Source organism: Mytilus californianus, unplaced genomic scaffold, assembly GCF_021869535.1.
Source record: "Mytilus californianus isolate M0D057914Y unplaced genomic scaffold, xbMytCali1.0.p SCAF_11, whole genome shotgun sequence".
Classification (NCBI taxonomy): Eukaryota; Metazoa; Mollusca; class Bivalvia; order Mytilida; family Mytilidae; genus Mytilus; species Mytilus californianus.
In genome coordinates this window covers 52,782,896-52,803,857 of record NW_026262593.1, presented here as the reverse complement: position 1 = coordinate 52,803,857, position 20,962 = coordinate 52,782,896, and the positions used below count along the sequence as shown (strand labels likewise).

The 20,962-nt window shown below is 32.1% G+C and overlaps 1 protein-coding gene across 3 annotated transcripts in view; it reads right to left on the bottom strand.

Annotated features, from left to right (window-relative positions):
• Positions 1–5,679: 5,679 nt before the first annotated feature.
• LOC127720315 (putative defense protein 3) overlaps positions 5,680–20,962 on the bottom strand; it is a 28,198-nt gene continuing 12,915 nt past the window's right edge. For 2 of the 3 annotated variants that reach the window (XM_052226888.1, XM_052226885.1), the window contains exons 2-4: positions 9,680–9,938; positions 7,113–7,189; positions 5,680–6,532 (exon numbers count right to left, since the gene is read on the bottom strand). In XM_052226888.1, the coding sequence (XP_052082848.1) occupies positions 6,372–6,532; positions 7,113–7,189; positions 9,680–9,938 (497 nt within the window). In that variant the 3' untranslated portion in view covers positions 5,680–6,371. Of the gene's footprint in view, positions 6,533–7,112; positions 7,190–9,679; positions 9,939–12,882; positions 13,213–20,962 lie in introns of those variants that run through there. The other variant, XM_052226886.1, reaches the window with a different exon arrangement.

The window sequence follows — 20,962 nt, the reverse complement described above, 5'->3', positions numbered from 1 at the left end:
TGATGTGTTTGAGCTTTTGATTTTGCCATTTGATGAAGGACTTTCCGTTTTGAATTTCCTTGGAGTTCGTTATTTTTGTTATTTTACTTTTTGTTTGTATATTTTCCAACGGGAAGTTGGTGATGGTCTTTTTCTAATGTTTTTTTTCTGTCTTTTTTAATGGGGTGTTACTTTTATATCAATACGAGCACCAACATTTAAAAACTTTCACGGCATTGTCAGTATTTTACAGTTTGTTCGTCTAAATGTATTACTTTTCGTTCACTTGCGTACAAAAAAATGACAAAACATCTAACCACTACTTCATCAGACAAAAAATTTACTACTTAGAAACGTCATGGCTTTAATTGCATTATTCGAAAAAAGATTTTGTTAAGACATTCAAAAGTGATAATGATTGCCTCTTATTTTTCAACTAAATTGTTATTTAGTCGAAATGTTTTCAAAAATAATTTTCAGAACATTTAAATGCTTTAATGATAAAATTAGTGTGAACATTTGTTATTGTTCCAAAATTACAAATGACTCAGACCTAGGTTTAACAATTGAGTAATACAACGTTTGCTCCAATATCATCCTTACAGATATTTAGATTTATTTCTTCTGCTCAAAGAACGATAACTCTGTTTAATCATGAGAAAATAAAATGAGATGTAAATAATGTAGTTTATATTGAGATGGAGTGCTTGTTATTTTTTAAGTTCAATACAAATATCACATGCATATCAGGACGAAAATATGCTAATTATGATATGAATATTATTTCTCCTTGTACAAGATCGACACGCGGAGCCGGATTTTAAATGTACTATTTCGAAAGATGACAGTCCGCAAAGAGACATGTCACCCTACATAACACATTATTCTGTCTTCGAGCCGGTCAGTCTTTGATCTTACCCTTAAATGTCACGTGCTTATTAGAAAACGACAAACACTTTTTAAGTCTTTTAGTTGACCCGGTCGGGCATCGAACAAAACAAACCCTCTATTTTGAAGAGAGCACGATATTCAGAGACCTTCGAGGCGGTTTGGCTATAATGCGAGGTAAACACGATGTTTCATTCAGTTACACTTAAAAGAAAGTCGAAAACCTTAGTTAGTTTAATACTAGTAATTGACATAACAATTATTGGCATAAGGTTTACTGCATCGACCGGTTTGTTACAACGGTCAATATAGATTTTGAATTTATCGGTGGGTTGTCATTTGCTTAATTTACAGAAATGTTGTTGTCATTTGCTTAATTTACAGAAATGTATACAAAGTTGCGCTTCTAACTTTGCAAACTCAAAATAGTACACCATAAAATAAACTGCACGTGTACGATTTATTTGATATGGTTAACCCAAACAACTAACGAAAAAGATTAACCATCTTTTAGCATTTTAAAATATCCATAGGTTTCACGCTCAACCTTTGTTTAGTCGTTAGTTTCAATAAGAAAATAATATATGTATAAATGAGTCTGTTTTTTAGTTCAGCAACCTATATTAAAGTATAGGACGACATAATTTCTTATAAGTAGTAGCAGGTTAATTGTCTAGTCAATATAGTTAATAACTTGCAACTAATTGCAACACAAGTTTTTTCTCCGGGAAAACATGTCTCGTTACTGACCATGCAAGAACAACATACTAAAATATACAAAAATAAATGTTACACAATAAACAAACGCCGTTCTAACATTCACACTGAAAAGCACCTACTAAAGCAGACGAAAACAATATTTATAAAATAAATATGTATATGATTGTTAAAAAAACTAGCATGTCATTTAAAAACATTATATCGTGAATGCATATCCTTATTTTTCCAATAAATTTAAAACAAGACATGAGTCAGACATGTCATTTTAATGACCGATCCATGTTTCGTACTTTACAATAATAAAAAAAATGTTTAGCCTAGTTTATCAAATATAAATCACACATTACACTTGTTTTAAATACATAGTTTCAGTTTTAAATACTATCGTCAGTGCCCGCAAACATATAAAACGTTTAAATCTTCGAATAAACCATTTCGGAGTAACAGTAAAAACACAAGGAAAGCCAATCTAACAAATATTGTATTAAGGAGTCTACATGTGAAGGGAACAATTTTCTATGTATATTATGTTTACTAGAATTATATTCATGTATATACAATTTCCAAATTAAAAGTAGAAATCAAATGTACGGAAATAAAGTCACCAATACACCGAAAACACCTATTTTTCAATGAAGAACTTTTCGTTTGTCATGTTTTATTCTTTTTACATTTTAATGTATAGTTTATTTTTGGGTTCCTTTACTATAAAAGACCTATATAATCCATATTTGGATTCACTTGATATAATATAATTTATTATATTAACCACACTGTGGTTTTCCTGCTATTTATGATGAGTTTATATCACGTGAGAATATATTTCAGTGCATTTGTTCCGTATATCTAAAAAAATCTACCTAAATAAAAATTCTACTATTTACCGATTTTTTTTTTCAACTCATTTTATTTGTGTAATTTTTCGTCTATCTACAGACCTATTCTATTATTTTTCTCTTAGCTTTTTTAGTATTTATTTGGATTAGTTTAAACATATTCTGTTTGCAAAAGTAACAAAAGGGATTTGACACAAATTATAACAACATTAGTTACGTCATCTCCTTATTTGGATCTATGGTCGCCATTAATGCCATGTATCTTGATAGCCAAGGGATCGCTTTAAGAAAATCTAGCGTTGGGCATAGTCAATAGACTCTTTATAGGGATCATTGGATTTATATATCTAAACCATTTAAAAACATTTTGAGTGGGTATCAATCTTGATTGTATGCGATATTACGTCCATGGATATTACGACATCGCGCGTGTGTAAAGGTCAACTTAGGACCCCCTTACAACTTGTGTGAATAATTTAGCTGTTTTTTTCACGAGTTTCATCTTGGTAATGTTATCCGTAGATAAGAGGTTGTAATCCTTAATTGCATTTGGAAAGAAGCCAGATCTGGGTCAAATTGTGTCACCGTCTTACTCAGTGTGTAAATGAGTGCTGGCACTGAGTAAAACGTTAAATATTTTCCAAAGATGAGAATTTCATTTTTTCAGGAAGCAGATCAGTTACTTTAATTATAATAAAAAAAATCACAATACTGCTAAATCATGTAAATAAAATTTTAGCCTTGAACTGCAAGCTTTTTTAGGTATCTGTAAGTAAGGAGATTGTTCGAGACTTATTTGGGAAAAGTATACGGAAAGTTCCTAACAGATCATTACGACTATTTGTCTGACTAGTAATTGTCTCTTTAATAATGATAAATCACATGTACTCTTCTATGCGACTGTCATGCAAGTGAGAGGTTTCGCAAGAAATAAAACCAGGTTTAATCTACAATTGTCTTCATAAGGACATGCCATTACCAAGTCAAGAATATGACGTTTGTTTTTCATTCATTTGATGCGTTTGAGCTTTGATTTTGCAGTTTGATAAAGGTCTTTCCGTTTTGAAATTTCTTTGGCGTTATGTATTTTTGTTATTTTACTTTTTGCTATAATAGAGGATAGTTTATGACTAAAGGAAGATGTCAGGTATTACACATCAATGAGATAGCCACCAAAAATAACAAAAAAACTAGAGGCTCTCAAGAGGCTGTGTCGCTCACCTGTATCTACTGTGGTTTTGGAAATCATGTTAAATAAGGTTAAAATCATAATAAATAGTATAAGATACCCCAATAATGATTTAGACCAAGTTTAGTTTAATTTGGCCCAGTAGTTAAATTAAAAGCAGGTCATCCCATCATAGTCTTACAATAGTTACTGAAGATCCCTTATCATTATTTAAATCAGTTTTCAAGTTGTGACCATTTGAATTTTTTTTTTTTACAATTTTCCCATAGACTTTTATAGTAAACCCCTATGTTTTATTTTTAACAATGGCGGCCATCTTGGTTGATAAGGGGGGTCATCGGATACATTTTCAAGAATAGGTACCCTTAGGATGATTTAGGGTTAAGTTTGGGTTAATTTGGCACAGAGGTTTCAGAGGAGTAGATAATGGTAAAAGATTACAAAAATTTACGAAAAATTGTGAAAATTTTAAAGGGCAATAACTCCTTATGGGATCAATTGACAATTTGGTCATGTTGACTTATTTGTAAATCTTACTTTGCTTAACAATGTTGCTGTTTACAGTTTATCTCTATCTATTATAATATTCAAGATAATAACCAAAAACTGCAAAATTTCCTTAAAATAACCAACTCAGGGGCAGCAATCCAAGAACGGGTTGTCTAATGAGTCTGAAAATATCAGGGCAGATAGATCGTGACCTGATGAACATTTGAACCAATGTCATATTTGCTCTAAATGCTTTAGTTTCAGAGATATAAGCCAAAAACTGCATTTTACCCCAATGATCTATTTTTAGCCATGGTGGCCATCTTTACTCGTGGGCGGGGTCATCGGATACATCGGATACAATTTTAAACTAGATACCATAAGGACGATTTAGGCCAAGTTTGGTTTTATTTGGCCCAGTAGTTTCAGAGGAGAAGATTTTTGTTAAATTTAACGGACGACGACGACGATGGACGACGGACGCCAAGTGATGCGAAAAGGGCCAGGTGAGCTAAAAACCAGGTCAACATACATTCTTTAAAATTAAACAGGTCTGGTTTTACAACATTTCAGGTGCTAAATTGCAAAAGTCTTATGAAGTTACAAATATTAGTTTAATGTTGAACACACTGAATAACCAGAAACATCTATGCCAGTTACTTTCTCAAGGAACTGTTGGATTATTTTCTGTCGGACAAACAGTTCAGGGCATATTTATAAATTTAAGAAGATTTAGTATGATTGCCAATGAAACGACTCTCCACCACAGGATTAAGTTTACCCTGTTCATCTCATATCTAACACCAAAAATTGGACCAATATAATGATTCATTCCATTTTATCACACAAAACGTTTTACCTCGCCTGCGATTAAAGTCGTAGAACGCTTGACAGAGGTATACTGATCAGACGGTGGCGACGAAGTATACTGCATTGTATGTCAGAGAAAAGAAAATATGGTCGCTGCATTACCTTGTATATCTATTCCTTATAACCACCAATCTACAAACCTAAACACATTCCTTAGATCTGCAGAGTTGTGTTGAATGCTGTAACCATTACATGTCTTCGAATCAAAATTGATTATATACATATTAAATATCAGAGTGTAGGACTACAGATTTCATTTCACCAGGTTTTTCTTGTGCTTGCTTTCATAAACGGTATTCTTTGTTATTGTTTCGTTTATGTTTTTGGTTATTTTTTATAAACACAGCATTACAGATAATCGAAATTCTAGAAAAATTATTTTATTATAAGTTTTCATAAAAAAAAAACATCACTTTATTTTCAAAAAACATTAAACGATAGACTGAGCTTATTATAAGTCATGTGACTTTAATGTCGATGATTGCTGTGTGCCATTGATATTTCATTTTCGTTTTTTCTATCTTCAAGTCAGGCCATTTCGTTTTCTCTTTTGAATTGTTTAACACTATATTAAAAAGGTAAATCCAGAAAAGCGCTCATATTCTTGCAGTTATTGGCAAACATTTTCCGACGTAAAGTCAAATGAAATATAGCTCTCTATGCTTTGATGTTTGACATGGTTGGAACATGCTTTTAAAAAACAAGAACTTAAAAGTTTAAAGTTTTATTTTATACATATAAAACATTTTTTTTTTCAACCTAAAATTGCGTTTATTGAAACACAAATAAGTATAATTGTACTGTTAAAACTTAAACAAATATAATACCCTGCCTAACAAGACTCGTCATTTCCAATAATATACTTCATAAATATAAAAACTGCGTCATTAAAATAAACTTTAGTCATTGCACCCGTACCGTAATTGACCAAGTGTTATCACCAAACAGACGAGGATGTAATTTTGACCACGTGATCCGGATGCAAGTACAAAATGGTGATTACAGAATTTCATCAGAGATTTGTGGAGATTGCATATAAGTAGCATATTTGGTAGAACTTTTATATAGAAAAAAAATGTTGTTTTTTTTTTAAAAAGAAAAAAAAAATCAGGGTTCCGCACGTACATCGTATTGGCCGTTTTTGTCTAAAGTGTTCATTACTTTAATATATTTTTTTAATAAATTCCTATTATACAGAATCAACATGAACATATTTTAAATGTTCTTTTTCAGATCAAGTTTAAAAGCACTGATTCATCTGTAAGCAATTTTAGCATTCATTACAATTAAATAACCAATATTCTAATCCGTTTTAATCTATGTAGTATGTCTTTAAAACGCAATCGTTATTTGTTTGCCAAATTTCCTATACATCTTTAGTCCTCATTTTGATCAATCAATTATCCAGCTGTGCGTTGTGGTTGTTGTTGTTGTGGTTGTTGTTGTTGTTGTTGTTGTTGTTGTTGTTGTTGCTGCTGCTGCTGCAGTAATCTGATGACTTCCTGTTGGATTCCTGTGTTAAATGGATCGTTGTAAAGCTGGCACAAAATTCCTCGCTGTCCTATGAAAACAACATTTAAAATAAATGAATTAAAGCCTCACTAAAATACACTAATTTGTTTCATCAACACAACTTAATGTGGGTCCTTCATGCATTCCGGGAAAAAAAGGGCTATACTTCTTAGAAAATCTTAAACGAATAAATAAAACGTAGTTTATCTTACATATATGTTTACTTCACGTTATACAGGGACAATGTATCAGTGTCTATATATTTTGATAATTACATGATTAGACCAACTGACACTCGGTTTATCTGCTGATTACAGATACAGCAAACCTTTCAATGCATTTAAGATAAGTGAAATGAACTTAGGCAACTACTGTAAACACCGATTTTTAAATTAGTAAATCGACTGAGATGTGAGGTGTTATTTTTTAATGAAAACAACAGTGTATGCATGATTAGCTAACTTATAAAAATTTTTGTGCATCACTTTTTCTCAAATGACTTTATTTTGTTTATTGTCGGACTCTGTTTGTATTTTTTTCTATTTTTCATCTTTGACGATTTGGATTTAGTAGTAAGTGAAATTGACAGGATACCTTTTCAATATATTAATCAATAAAGAAATGATTACCTTGAAATCCGATTCCTGTTACATTCGGCGAGCGTACATCTACCCAATATTCATTGTATTGTTTTACAACTGTGGCGCTATAAAAAAAATTAAAGATGAAAACAAAAATATTTGCATGTAGACAAATTTTATGAAAATATTAATAAGTCTATCAATAGTTGTTGTGACCTTTACCCTTAATCTGTTAACCCCAAATCATTAGGGGTGTTCATCATTCTACGGGGATTTGTCAAATAAAGTGAGGTAAAAGTTGGACACATGGTTCGAAAGATAACATTCGGAAACCAAACGTTTTCCCTAACCAAATAGCCGATTCTGACCTTTGTTTTACTGACACAAAAATAAGAGGGTTCTTCTTCATCCCATTTAGCATTATAAAATAAGTATGAAAAAAGTATTGCAGATAGATTTAGCTTTATCGTTTTAATTATTTTAAGATGTTAGTAAATCTTGTACTTCATCGATGTTTTGCTCAATCTTTTACCATTTAGTCACTTTTCTGACAGTTCAGATAACAATGATTTGCACAGGTACATGTACATAACAGATACAGAACATTCTGAAATCAAACTGAGCTGATATAAATGACTGCACGTTAAATGAATGAACACTACTCAATTGACCGCAGTGAATATGTTTGAAAATTGAATGAAAGACTTAACATTACTGACTTATTAATGCTTCAGATTTTTTAAATATGTTTCGATCACAACTATCGATTCAGTTTAAGATATATTTACTTGTGACTCTTGTTGTTCGAAATTTATACATAAACAATCGTGCAGTCTTTGAAAACTGGTTAAAATTTTACAAAATGACCGTTCAGTAAAAAATATGTTTACTTATCATTCTAATTTTAATAAATTTATCCATTAACATGTCAAAATTATTGTTCTTTTTTATATTGAAAATGAAAGTTTTTTTTCTTGATATACACGGTTAAATGGTATATGGATTTCTGCACTGCCTGACGCTTCTTGATTTAAAATATCACGATTCGAAGACACTTTCAGTAGTTTAATAAGTCATAAATCAAATGGAACAAGTAATGTTGATAATGTCGTTGAACCTTAGACTTATTCTCAGGTATCGAACCTAAAACAGTCATCTAATAGGTCTCTTCAAAGTAATTAGATGTTCACAAAATTTCGTCAATAATTCATAAAAATGTTTCGTGCACTTATATTCATTTAACGTATTTTAAATGGAATAAAATGGTTTATCAACAAAGATTGTTAATTGAACGTTGCAAAATACAATATACAAAAAGCGGTTAGTCATCAATACATACAGCAGACATATGATATCTGTTGAGAAAGATTTTATGACTACATAGAGCAATATGTCACTATCTATTACCTCTTTTTCAAATGAAAGCATTAATTATCCAAAATATCTCGGAGAACATTTACCAAATGTCAACTTATCGTCTAAAATCAATATTTATATATGTTTTGCTTAGTTTTTGGACTGCCTCATCGGGACGATCCAGTTTCACAGTCCTGGCATTTGATAAGGCCTATTACAAAACAAGTGTTTTGATTGAAATAGCTTTTAACCAAATGTCAACTTATAGTCTACAATCACTATCTATACATGTTTTGCTTAGTTTTTGAAAGTTTACCATCGGGTCGATCTAGTTTCACAGCCCTGACTTTTGATATAGGCCTATTCCAAAACAAGTGTTTTGGTCGGAATAGTTATTTACCAAATGTCATTTCATCGTCTACAATTACTATCTATACATGTTTTGCTTAGTTTTAAAAGTTTAACATCGGGACGATCGACTGCCACAGTCCTAACTTTTGATAAGGCCAATTCCAAAACGAGTGTTTTGATTGAAATAGTTATTTACCGAATATCAACTTATCGTCTACAATCACTATTTATACATGTTTTGATTAGTTTTTGAATGTTTACCATCGGCACAATAGACTGTCACAGTCCTGACATTTGTTAAGGCCTATTTCAAAAAAGTGTTTTGATTAAAATAGTTTTATAAATTTGACAAAAGTTTTACAGATTTGTAATAAACGATAAAATACTTTTGAAATTAAGAGTTGTCTTTCTTTTATTAGGACGAATCTATCAAATCATTTTACTTTCAATCTGTTTTGCTTCAAGTGCCATTAATGAGTCTGATGTAAGCGAAACGTGGAGCTGGCGTAATAAATCATAAACTCGGTATCTTGGATAGTTTTTAATATTCCAGAAACACTGGTCAGATTTGTGCCCATGTATATGTTCAATATTTCTTCTATCAGTAAAGTAGATTTCCATGTTCGTTAACAATCAAAGTATTAGCACATATAACACCTTTACAAAAGTTAGATTCGATTATTTTGCATAATCTTTATTACTTATAATCATTTATTTGATGACACTGTTTTGTTTGATTTGATCGTATTCACACTATCAATTTCTATGTCTTTTGACGGATATTAAATTTTATTAAATATAAAAGCTCTTTGGACGCATGAAATTTAAAAAAAGTGTTGTTATCATTTTTTACACAATATAAGCAGTCCCAATGTTTACTTTTTCTTATGTCTATTATTCGTACTTACACAAATTGAACATTTCCTAAATTGCAGCTTGCAGGTGGATACCAATCGAATGAAACCGTATTTTTATCTCTGTTGTTTGTGTGTGTGATTCCACCAACCCCGCCTACTGCAGATCGGCATCTCCTTGCCTGTGAGTTTTCATCTAAAGGTAAAAATGTTCCATAAGCAGGTCTGTTGATGGCTTCCAATGGAAAACCATTTCTTGTTGCTTGTACGAAAAAACCACGGAAATAATCGTTCGGTGCTGCACGAAGTGTTACTGAAAACAAAAAAGATATGAAAGTTAGAAGGAAATTAATATACGAAGGTGCAGGATCTTCATTTCTGTATTCTTTAATTTTCTTTCATTGTTCTTTATTTTTAAAATTTTTCCCTCTTTATACTCCATTCTTTTTATTTAGGACCAAATTTTGTTTTATTCTATTTTTCCTCTATTTTTATATTTTGGACCTCCCTTTTTTCAAGACCATCGTATTTTACCATTGTCATCTTGCATATTGTATCTGAGGTCCTATTACTAGTTCATGTAAAAGTACCTCTCATAAATGTAAGATTCAATTCTTAAACATGTAATTCAGACAAACTGTATACTGGGAGTTGACGAGGTCAAACAAGGACGATACAAAAGACAGAAAAAGACTTTACACTATATGCACTTGACTTTGATAAATGAATTTATTTTAAAATCTTATATTATATACCCGTCACTTTCATTTTATCAAACGCTTATCTCAGTACTCTGCACTTCTGTGTTGGCATAAATTATCAACGATGTGGTCATAATATTTACAAAACATTGAATTTTTAAAAGTGCTAAGGTTTGTCTACCCTAGGAATATATTATCTTAGCTGTATTTGGCAAAAGCTTTCGAAAATGCTCAATGCCCTTCAACTTTGTACTTAATTGGCTTTTAAACTTTTTTCATTCGAGCGACATTTTGTAGACGAAAAGTACGTCTTGCATACAAAATGTGCAGCCTAGTATCTATGATGAGTATATTTATCATTAGAAATTGGCGTTTGAATGTCATATTTTTGACTTAGTAGGAAATAAATCAAATGTCCTACTCAAATGACAGTCATTTCGAGTTCCAATGGTTCAATACATCTTAGACAAAGCCACAAAAAACCTAAACAACACAAAAAAATATGGTGTTTAAATACTGATCTTTTTCTGCAGTAAAAAAGGTCACATGCATGTTCAGCACTCCAAAATTAAGTGCAGGAGTTTATAATATTTAAAAAAAAATCATTTTTTATATTTAGGTCTGCAAAGGTTCATACAAAAGTCTTCCATTATTAATGAGTATTCAAATTACATAGAGCTAGAAAATCTCCCCGTGCATCTTGGAGTTAAGTCCCAAACAATATCAGCCGAAACTGTGTGGTTACACTTTCAAACGGATGTCCAAGTCACGAACAAGTGATAATGTAACGTTTTACACAGACCTAGATTAATACAAAGTATAATGTATTTAAAATCTTCAAACAGATGGGACCTCCTTGTGTATTTTAACATTTCAAAAACAAAACCTCCCCATCTTTGATGCATCCACTAACAACTAGAGACAATGAATCATAACGTTACAATATTGGTTATATACCAAAGTTATAACATATCATATTTCTTTTCTCCCTGACATTTTACAATGTACGATATAGGTAATTAACATATGTCTTCTTTATATCTTATACCAAACACAGAACTGTCACCAAATATACCGTAAACCTCGAATATAAAGATGTTTGTTCACTTTATAGATACACACCTACATGCTCATAATTGTCAAATTAATTGCCGAAGAAAATAATTAAAAGTGATGTATTCTCTTTCAATATACTCGCAAATGTCTTCAGGAAAATTTGTTAACAAATAAGGTATTTTATTGTTCTTGGATTATTGCATTTTATGAAAGGCAATTGCATTGAATTGTCATAATTGTATGTATAAAATGGAGGTACAATTGGCCATAATTGTATAACAAGTTAAACGAGGGTTCTGCTTCTAAGCGTATATGAACACGAACACATATTGTACGTGTATATTTAGGCATAATGACAAGAAATAATGTCTTCTGAATGGAAGGTTAACGAGATATAAGATATAAAACATTAATTTCTTGAAGATTGATTTGAGGAAAGGAAAATGTCGATCTTTTAAAATGGGAGAAGTTACTTATGTTTTGAATAAAATTAATATAAATATATATGCGGTCAGGTAATTTTTATCGATTTTAAAACATGACCAAGTAAGCTAGGAAACATAGGAAGAGTCATTACATGCAGAAATAGGTTATGTTTGAATGAAACCGAGTGATTTTAGTAATACTGGTTTTAAAAAAACACATTATGATCTGGAATGAAAAAGAAATCTAATAAGGGGTAGCAATGATAAATGTTTTAGGGGGACTATTTATGTGAAAACCGAACTACTATTAATTATAGCATATTTGGTATAACTATAGTGTATATATGTTGTATATAGTGTTACATTTATTTATGCCATAGTTACGTCGGTAACAGAGATACCAAAGGCATAATCAAACTCGCTATTCGAAAACGAACTTACAATGTCATGGCAAACCAAAAACTAAAGACTGATCAACACAAATTCTACCAACGACCGGAAATAATCTCATGTACTCCAAAAAAGATATAATTGCATGTGAACGCAATGATTAGATCCTAATCTAAATCAATTGCCATGAGTACTGTTGAAAATGTGCTGCCTCCTACATCCTCTAAGTATAAATTGAAAAAGAGATAGTGAGCGAAGAATGACATATATCTCTTTCAATTCTATATTTTTATCTGATCTGAATACAGAGATATAAAACATTAAAAGGAGGCGGATGATACCAGAAGGAGATGTTAAAACTCATATTTAATTCGAAGAGAAACCGAAAAACATCATGGCAAAAACGAAAACCGACGAAATGACAAACAAAATACCACTTAAAAAGCTACACACTGAGCAATGCTTATTCTCTAAAATCATGAGTTCCTCCAAAGATTGGAATAACTATAGTAGATGTTAATTAGTTAACATCTAGATGGAAAAATAACCTATTACCAAACCAATAAACAATAATATGAATATCTGTTTTAGTATACTTCTTATATATATGTTAAGAAATAGCAAAACAATGTTGACGAATTTTTCCTTACACATTAATATAGAAAACAGAAACTAGTCACCGTACCTCTAATTCTGGATCCACGTGTACCACTATATTGAGTCCCAATGGTTTCCAAAGAATACCCACTAGTTGCCATTGACAGTGGATAATAAATTCCAATATGCGTTGCATTTATTCGCGTTTGATGAATAGGTGTTGGATCTCCACAAGCATTTAGAGGTGCACCGCTTGGATATCCACTTACAATTGTCAATACATAACACAAAAAACTAGTTGCAATTAAATTTGGCAAAGTGAATTTGGATTTCATATTCAAATGATATTCCGCAGTTATTATTTGTTATGGACGTTAGGTCTTTGAGGTAAGTCAAAGGTAACAGTCCTTGTTTTGATGGCTTGTCATCGGATTGTCTTATTTCAGCATGATTGATGTATTGGTGAAATAAGACAATCAGATGACAAGCTATCAAAACAAAGACTGTTACCTTTGACTTACCTGAAAGACCTAACGTCCATAACATGGTTATTATTAATGCAACCACGTGAACTTACATTCCATTCTCCATGCATGAATACACATATAAAAATATATAACATAAAATTTTGTCATAATCTGATTTATATTCAAAAATTGTCATGTCAGTGGGCAGAATTATTTCCCTTTTTCTCTGGTAATAGTTTGTCGAGTAATTGATTAGGTTGGTTATCATTGTTGCATACATTTTTGTGGGAATTAATTTTAGCTCTTACATATAGGGGCTAGTTGTCATTCGAATTCATTAACATGTGACATACAACAGATATCAGGATTGCCCATCGGTAAACAACGGTTGCCTCTAATTTGTCATGTGAACTAAAGTTAACTGTTCATATCATTATTATTAAACGGTTCCAATGTTATTAAACCAGATAAACGTTTCGATAATTAATATCTTTTACGTGTTGCTCGAGGTCAACTTACATTAAAATCCAAAACAAAATAGAAACGTTGACGTCCTCATATAACAGAAAAACACCAAAAGTTTATCCAAACCTAGACATTAATCACATCTATGCAAAATGGAACTACACGATTATTATTATTATTATTATTATTATTATTATTATTATTATTATTATAACCATCATCCTTAAACTCTTCATGCACGGAACACATGCAGAAATTTATAACATAGAATTTGCCATGATTCCAACGATATTTTAAAATATCATGGTTGTTTCCCTTTCCATGTAATAGTTCGTTGTCAATTGCTAATAATGCTATCATAAGGTTACAACGAAATATTTTTTTACATAGGCCACAATGGAACTGTTTTGGGTTCTGTGTTTTCACTATTAAAAAATCCGTTGAAAAACTAATGTTCTGAATTTTCAACACTTTTTGGTGAGTAAAACTGCAAAACACATATGGTTCCGCAGATGTTTTAATAGAAACATGGCATATTTAAGGATACTGTATGGTTCCGGAAATTTTGAAATAGTATGAATGAAGAACTTTTCATGTGCAAAATTTTGCTCATTATAGAGACTTTCCTCCAAAGTACTCGCTATTTATTCACCAATAGCCAACATTTATTTTTTCACTTTTTCAATTGTTTTCCAGACTAACAGGGCAGTAGAAAATAAATGTACTTCTAGCTTTTATCTTGGATGGCGCTCGTCATCTTTTTCACCTCCTCTTAACCATAACCGTATATAGTTTTGTAATAAAATTGAGAATGGAAATGGGGAATGTGTCAAAGAGACAACAACCCGACCAAAGATCAGAAAACTGCCCATGGCAACCAATGAGTCTTCAACACAGCGAGAAAATCCCGCACCCGGAAGTAGGCTTCAGCTGGCCCCTAAATAAAAATATGTACTAGTTCAGAGAAAATGGACGTCACACTAAACTCCGAAACATATTGATGAACCAAAATTAAAAAAAAAAAAACATACAAGACTAACAAAGGCCAGAGGATCCTGACTTGGGACAGGCGCAAAAATGCGGCGGGGTTAAACATGTTTTGAAAGATCTCAACCCTTCCCTTATACCCCTAGCCAATGTAGAATAAACAAACACATAGCAATACGCATAGTACTTAGATTCGGGGGATTCGTTTTCAGCCATTAATGTGTACCCAAAAGGAGTATTTTGTGTGTGTGTGTGATATATATTAACAGTTAACATTGTTTTTGTAGTGGTTCATTTCTATATTTCTTATACGCCGTTAACCGTTCTAGATGTCTCGTTTGGACCGTAGGTGGTTCTAGTCATTATGGTGTCAATGATGTATGAATTAACTTATTTCCTAATTTTCAAAATTTAGGAAAAGTACTTTCTCGTTTTGTCAGCAGAATTTATATCAATCACAAGGATGTTTAATTACCACATATATTTTCAAAAGGTGATGTCGAATACTCATCAACTTCATGTTTAAAAACCATATAAACATGATGAAATACGTGATGGATTGTAATAAGAAACCACAATTATACGTTTCAACTCTTTTAAAAGTAAACATATTTTCAACTAAATCAAATGTAATTGGGAGAGCAGACGCAAGGGAATTAGATTTTCCATTTTAAAGTATCCATAATCGATTAAAACGATAAAAATCCAGGTATATTTAACAAATAAAAATAGAGGGAATTGCATTAACTATGCAAAGAGCGAGACCTGGTGTGTTAAAGGGGTAAGCGTCTACTGTTAGGCATGCATAGCCGTAATTTCAAGGAAAAAGGGTAAAAGAAGATTACAGATGCGCTCTATTTCCATCATTTGGAATAACAATATTTAATATTTATCACTTCTCATAATTCATCACAATCTATAACCATTAAAGTAAAACTTTAAAAACAAGATGATATGTCAAAACTGTCAAAAAGATGTTTAGTGCAAAGGCCGCGATCTGGAACATTCACATACATCACTAGACTAAATATTTTGACATATAAAGGTTTTACGGTCACCATCACGATTTGGTTGACCGATACGATAAGTTTGTTCTCATATCACTAGCGTCATGTTTTCGAAGTTTTAGATATAAAGACCAGATGCGTCGACAAGGACGTCTCTTGCTACGCATACATACGCCTTTCGAATCCACACTCAGTCAAAATGTCACACTCGGAAAAAGGACAATGTCGGTACAATTTCAGATCAGACAGCTATACTGATATCTAAATATAAGCAATTAAAACCGCGAAAACCTGATGGAATGAGTAGAGAAACGGAAACATTATATCGCTCATGACAATAAATATGGACAAAAAATGGAGATATGATCTGTAAGCACCCTTTGCAACGTGGGTTTTTGAGTGACATGATATTATCAATATATCTGAACTTGAGATTAAAGAACTTTGAAGGATGCTTTAACACCTAATAATATCAAAGTTAGTTAAGTGTAGATACAAATGGCAGTTGTAGCATGCCTAGTTTCCTTAATCTTAAGTAACTTGGATATATAAGATGTGAACAGTCATTAAAATGTGAAATGTTGGTTTTTTTTAGTGACATGACAATCATCCTCAATATATACATAAATGAAATTGAAGACCTTTGCAGCATGCTTTACTAATATCAAAGTTGAATAGGTGAAGATTCGAATGGCAGGTGAAGCTTGTCTAGAAGGAGACGCTTACCTTGTATATACTACCGGTTTCGCTAATTTTGAACTATTAACAACTGGCATAAAAGTGGGAGGTTAAGCTGGCTATAAAACCACGTGTAACCGACCATTTACTTCGGAAAATGCCTGTACTAAGTGGGGAATATTTGTCCCATTTGTTGATACAATCTAACGTTTGATTTTGTTACTTTTAATGGACTTCCCCTTTTTTGAATTAACCATAGAGCAGTTCATACAAGACCCTTAAGTTGTTTTTTTACTTTAATTTCATGTTTTGAATAGGTCTATCAGATTGACATTTTCGCCGACTTTATGTCTACTAGCAAAATCCAAGTGATAGTAAACTATACTATTAGAAAGTTGTGAAGGTAATTTTGAATGCACTTGCTTTAGCAGCAAGAACTTCTTGCTGGTGGTGCTCTAAACAAAATACTTAAAATCAGGAACTATTTAAGATTACACAGTAGCAACAACAAAAAGATTTAAAAAGCATAGGGAACGCCAAATGGCGCTTAACTTCTGAATATTACATTTTGTAATGTCAACTGCTAATATTCAACATTGTTATCAGTATCATTTTCATATAATGGCACTATAAAATAAATTGTTTCCGATATGAGAAATGCCATTAGGGATTTCCAATCGTGTGGGATAAACCAGGTGACAAACATGGGGGTATAAAAGAGAAGATACTAAAAGAATAGTCAAACTTATAAGTCAAAACAGAACTGATAATGACATGGCAAAAACGGAAAACAACAAAAAAAGCGGGGGCATCTCAGGTGCTCCGATAGAGTAAGCAGCTCTGGCTCCACATGTGACACGTATAATCCTGTAATATGTTTTTTTCATTATTACGGTAGTTAGTCGTATAATTGTGGAAGTTGAACAATAAAGCTTGTAAATACTAGTAATATCTTTAAAAGGGATGTAACTTTTTATTTACATCAAATCAAAATATTTCTCAGTTTCACATGTTGCTGTTGACGGACAACCTTGAAGATATTTGGCAAATGTTACGTAAGTTTTGTATAATTTTTATTTGTGAGCCATCCAGTACTAAGGAATGCATTTATTTTTTTTAGGCTTTTTGTGTGGTTAAATACTTCCACAACTCGGGAGGTGTGTGATAGCAAATCATGATTTCCACATCTGGAGCAAATTCCAAGTACAATGTATGTTTACCGTTGTGTTGTGAGTTTAATTGGCTCTAAAATTTTAGTTTTTCTCGATATACTAAATTTTCTTTTGGATTTCCCACTGTATAGAGCTAAATAAGCAAATTAGCATCCGTACCTCGGGATGTTCTCTCAGTAAGATAAAAATCCTATAGATTGACATCGATAGATTTTCCTACCTTTTCCCTACAGAATTTTTAATGAACTTATTTGTATCATAGGGTTAATTAAATAAAATGTGTTTTGGTTGTGAATGTCCTTCCTATTTAATTTTTCAAAAATACTCGTATTTTTTACAATTCATAATGTTTGTAGTTTTCAGCATAGTGCCCTGTTTCATCAGACTTTCTATGTTTTGTTCGTTGTCTTACCATATAAAAATAAAGAGATGTGGTTTGACTGCCAATGAGATAAATATCCATCAAAGTTCAAATGAAGTAGATTTAAGCAATTATAGGCAACCGTACGGCCTTCAACAATGAGAAAAACTCATACAGCATGGTCGGCTATAAAAGGCCCCAACATGAAAAATGAAAACTAGCGGCCTAAGTTATAACAAAACAATTTACGAAAAACAAATATGACAGACATGAACCAACGACAACCACTAAACTACAGGCTCCTGAGTAGGGACAGGCACATAAAGAATGTGGCGGGATTAAACATGTTTGTGAGCGCCAAAAACCTCTCCCTTACCTGGGACAGTGGTGTAACAATACATAAGAACAAACTATAAAAATCAGTTGAAAAAGGCTTAACTTATCAGATGGATACAAATAGAAATACATATAACCAAAACACAAAGTAGACGTGGACGGATACTTATACATCCCAAAAACAAAAAGACACTAAATACAGATCTGAGAGTACTCACGGTTACTGAAAGCTAGTTCAAAGCCGATAACAACTCGTGGAAAAAATCATGTATCTAAGACTAAAATATCAACCAGTACACATCTAATGGATTTAGTATAAAGACGTCATTAAAAGTCAGAGAAAAACTCTTTTTGGATAATTTATTACATCAAAATTGTTAGACTTACCAAATCTATAAAATTGAAAATGCAATACAAATTTGAATACAGCGACAATTATTATTTAGTTACCTTTAAGATTGATTAAATATACTCATTTTGTATTTTTGCATGAACCTTAGCGATGGTAGCTAAGATCGGTCAGACAAACGATGTGATGATACATGAGGGTCTGGATGGGTAATATATAATAGAAAATAATGGACCAAAAATAAAGCAAAAAGAACACAAAAAAGAAAGTGTATGGCAAAATAGGCAAAATAGAAATAACAGAGAATAGTGGGCTTCTCAAATATAGAAAATACAGAAAATAACAAAATAAAGAATAGAGAAAAATGGCATAAAAGCAGAAGTGAATGACCCCGACCCCCTTTAATTGATAAGTACGTATTGTGTGTAATATTTCACACATGTATTATCATTCCTGACGGGATATAGATAATAAGTCAGTAATTATATATCGTTACTGTACCATGAATAAATGGATAATGTAATGATGCCCCCTCTTGCATATAACGTTATAAAGGAACATAACTGAAGAACAGTATAAGTGAGGCAACCAAAATTCAAACTTGATCTGTGTTCAGTGGTAATTAACATTGTGTATGAGTTTCATAACATTTGGTTGAGGCAAACTAAAGTTATAGAACGGGAACTAATTTTGGGCGTGCGGACGTACGGACGGACAAGGGTTACACTTGATGCATCCTCTGGTGCAACGGGGCATACAAATAATTAAGATGAAATCCTTTCAGAAAGTGCGATTTCCGGAAAAATATAAATAACATAGGTTTCCGGGTTTGTCTGTTTGCAAACAATTTAGAACATATAGGAACCATTTATAAAACAAGCAAAACATCCAATGTAGAGGTTACAAGAGCGCAATTATTTATTTACATTTTATCGGCAAGTTTTTTACCCCAAGATGGTACTCAGAATAGAATCCTATACGGCTTCTGATTGGATGATACAGGATTGGAATTACATTTAATCGAAACCTTATCCAATAAGGTTTAAAAATTGCAGAAAATCATATTCACATTTTACGAAGTATAGAAAATATCCTCCATTTCTGCACGTCGGAGCCATTAGAAATATGCCTTTTTCATTAAGCGAAAAAAATAGACGATCTTTTTCAACTGCATTTTAAGTCAATTTCTGCCGCATGACCCTATATATTTTTTTGGTTGTAATGCAACACTGGCATTTCTAGTAACAGGAACTGCAATCCGTTTGTCCCTAGTTTGTGTAGTCTTCGAGAAAAAAAATACGGAACACCAGTGGTACCCTATGGAAAATGCATTACGAATAATTGCGCTTTTGTAACCTAGAGAGGCCACAAGTATACTGTTTCGTGTCATGTTTAGCTCTGTCTATTTGCATAAATATTTTATATAACTTTAATGAAAGAGATAATATAATTAATGATTGGTTATAAGCAGACAAAAACGCATGATTCATAATTGTAATATTTTATACAATACTTAATCTTCCTGTCAGACGGCAATTTTATAACCTATATAAAAATAAGGAGATGTGGTATGATTGCAAATGATAAAACTATCAACCAGAGAGTTCAAATGAAGAGGATGTAAGCAATTATAGGCAACCGTACGGCCTTCAACAATGAGAAAAACCCATACCATATTGTCGGCTGTAAAAGGCCCCAACATGAAAAATATGAAACAATTCAATTGAAAAAAACTAACAGCCTAATTTATAACAAAACAATTTACGAAAAACAAATATGAAAGACATGAACCAACGACAACCACTGAACTACAGGCTCCTGACTTGGGACAGGCACATAAAGAATATGGCAGGGTAAAATATGTTTGTGAGCGCTCAACCCGCCCTCTAACCTGGGACAGTGGTGTAACAGTACAACATATGAACAAACTATAAAAATCAGTTGAAAAAGACTTAACTCATCAGATGGATACAAATAGAAATACATCTAACAAAAACACAGAGTGGACGTGGACAGGTACTTATATATACATCCCCACAAGAAAAAGACACTAGTACAGATCTGAGAGTACTCGCAGTTACTGACAGCTAGTTCAAAGCCAATAACAACTAACAAAAAATCGTGTAGCTCATTTGATATCTGTAAAAGGTAAGGCCAGTTTTCTGTAAAGTTGTTTCACACAGATTAGCAAAGAGAGTCTGAACAATACAGCGGAGAGACTCAACCATATTTCTCTCTTCTTTAAATTTTGGGCCGATTCCTCTCTATTTGTTATATTTTAACGCCTTATTAATCTCTCTTCTTTATCGTGTCACCCAATTTTCCTACCTTCCCTATTTTGTATTT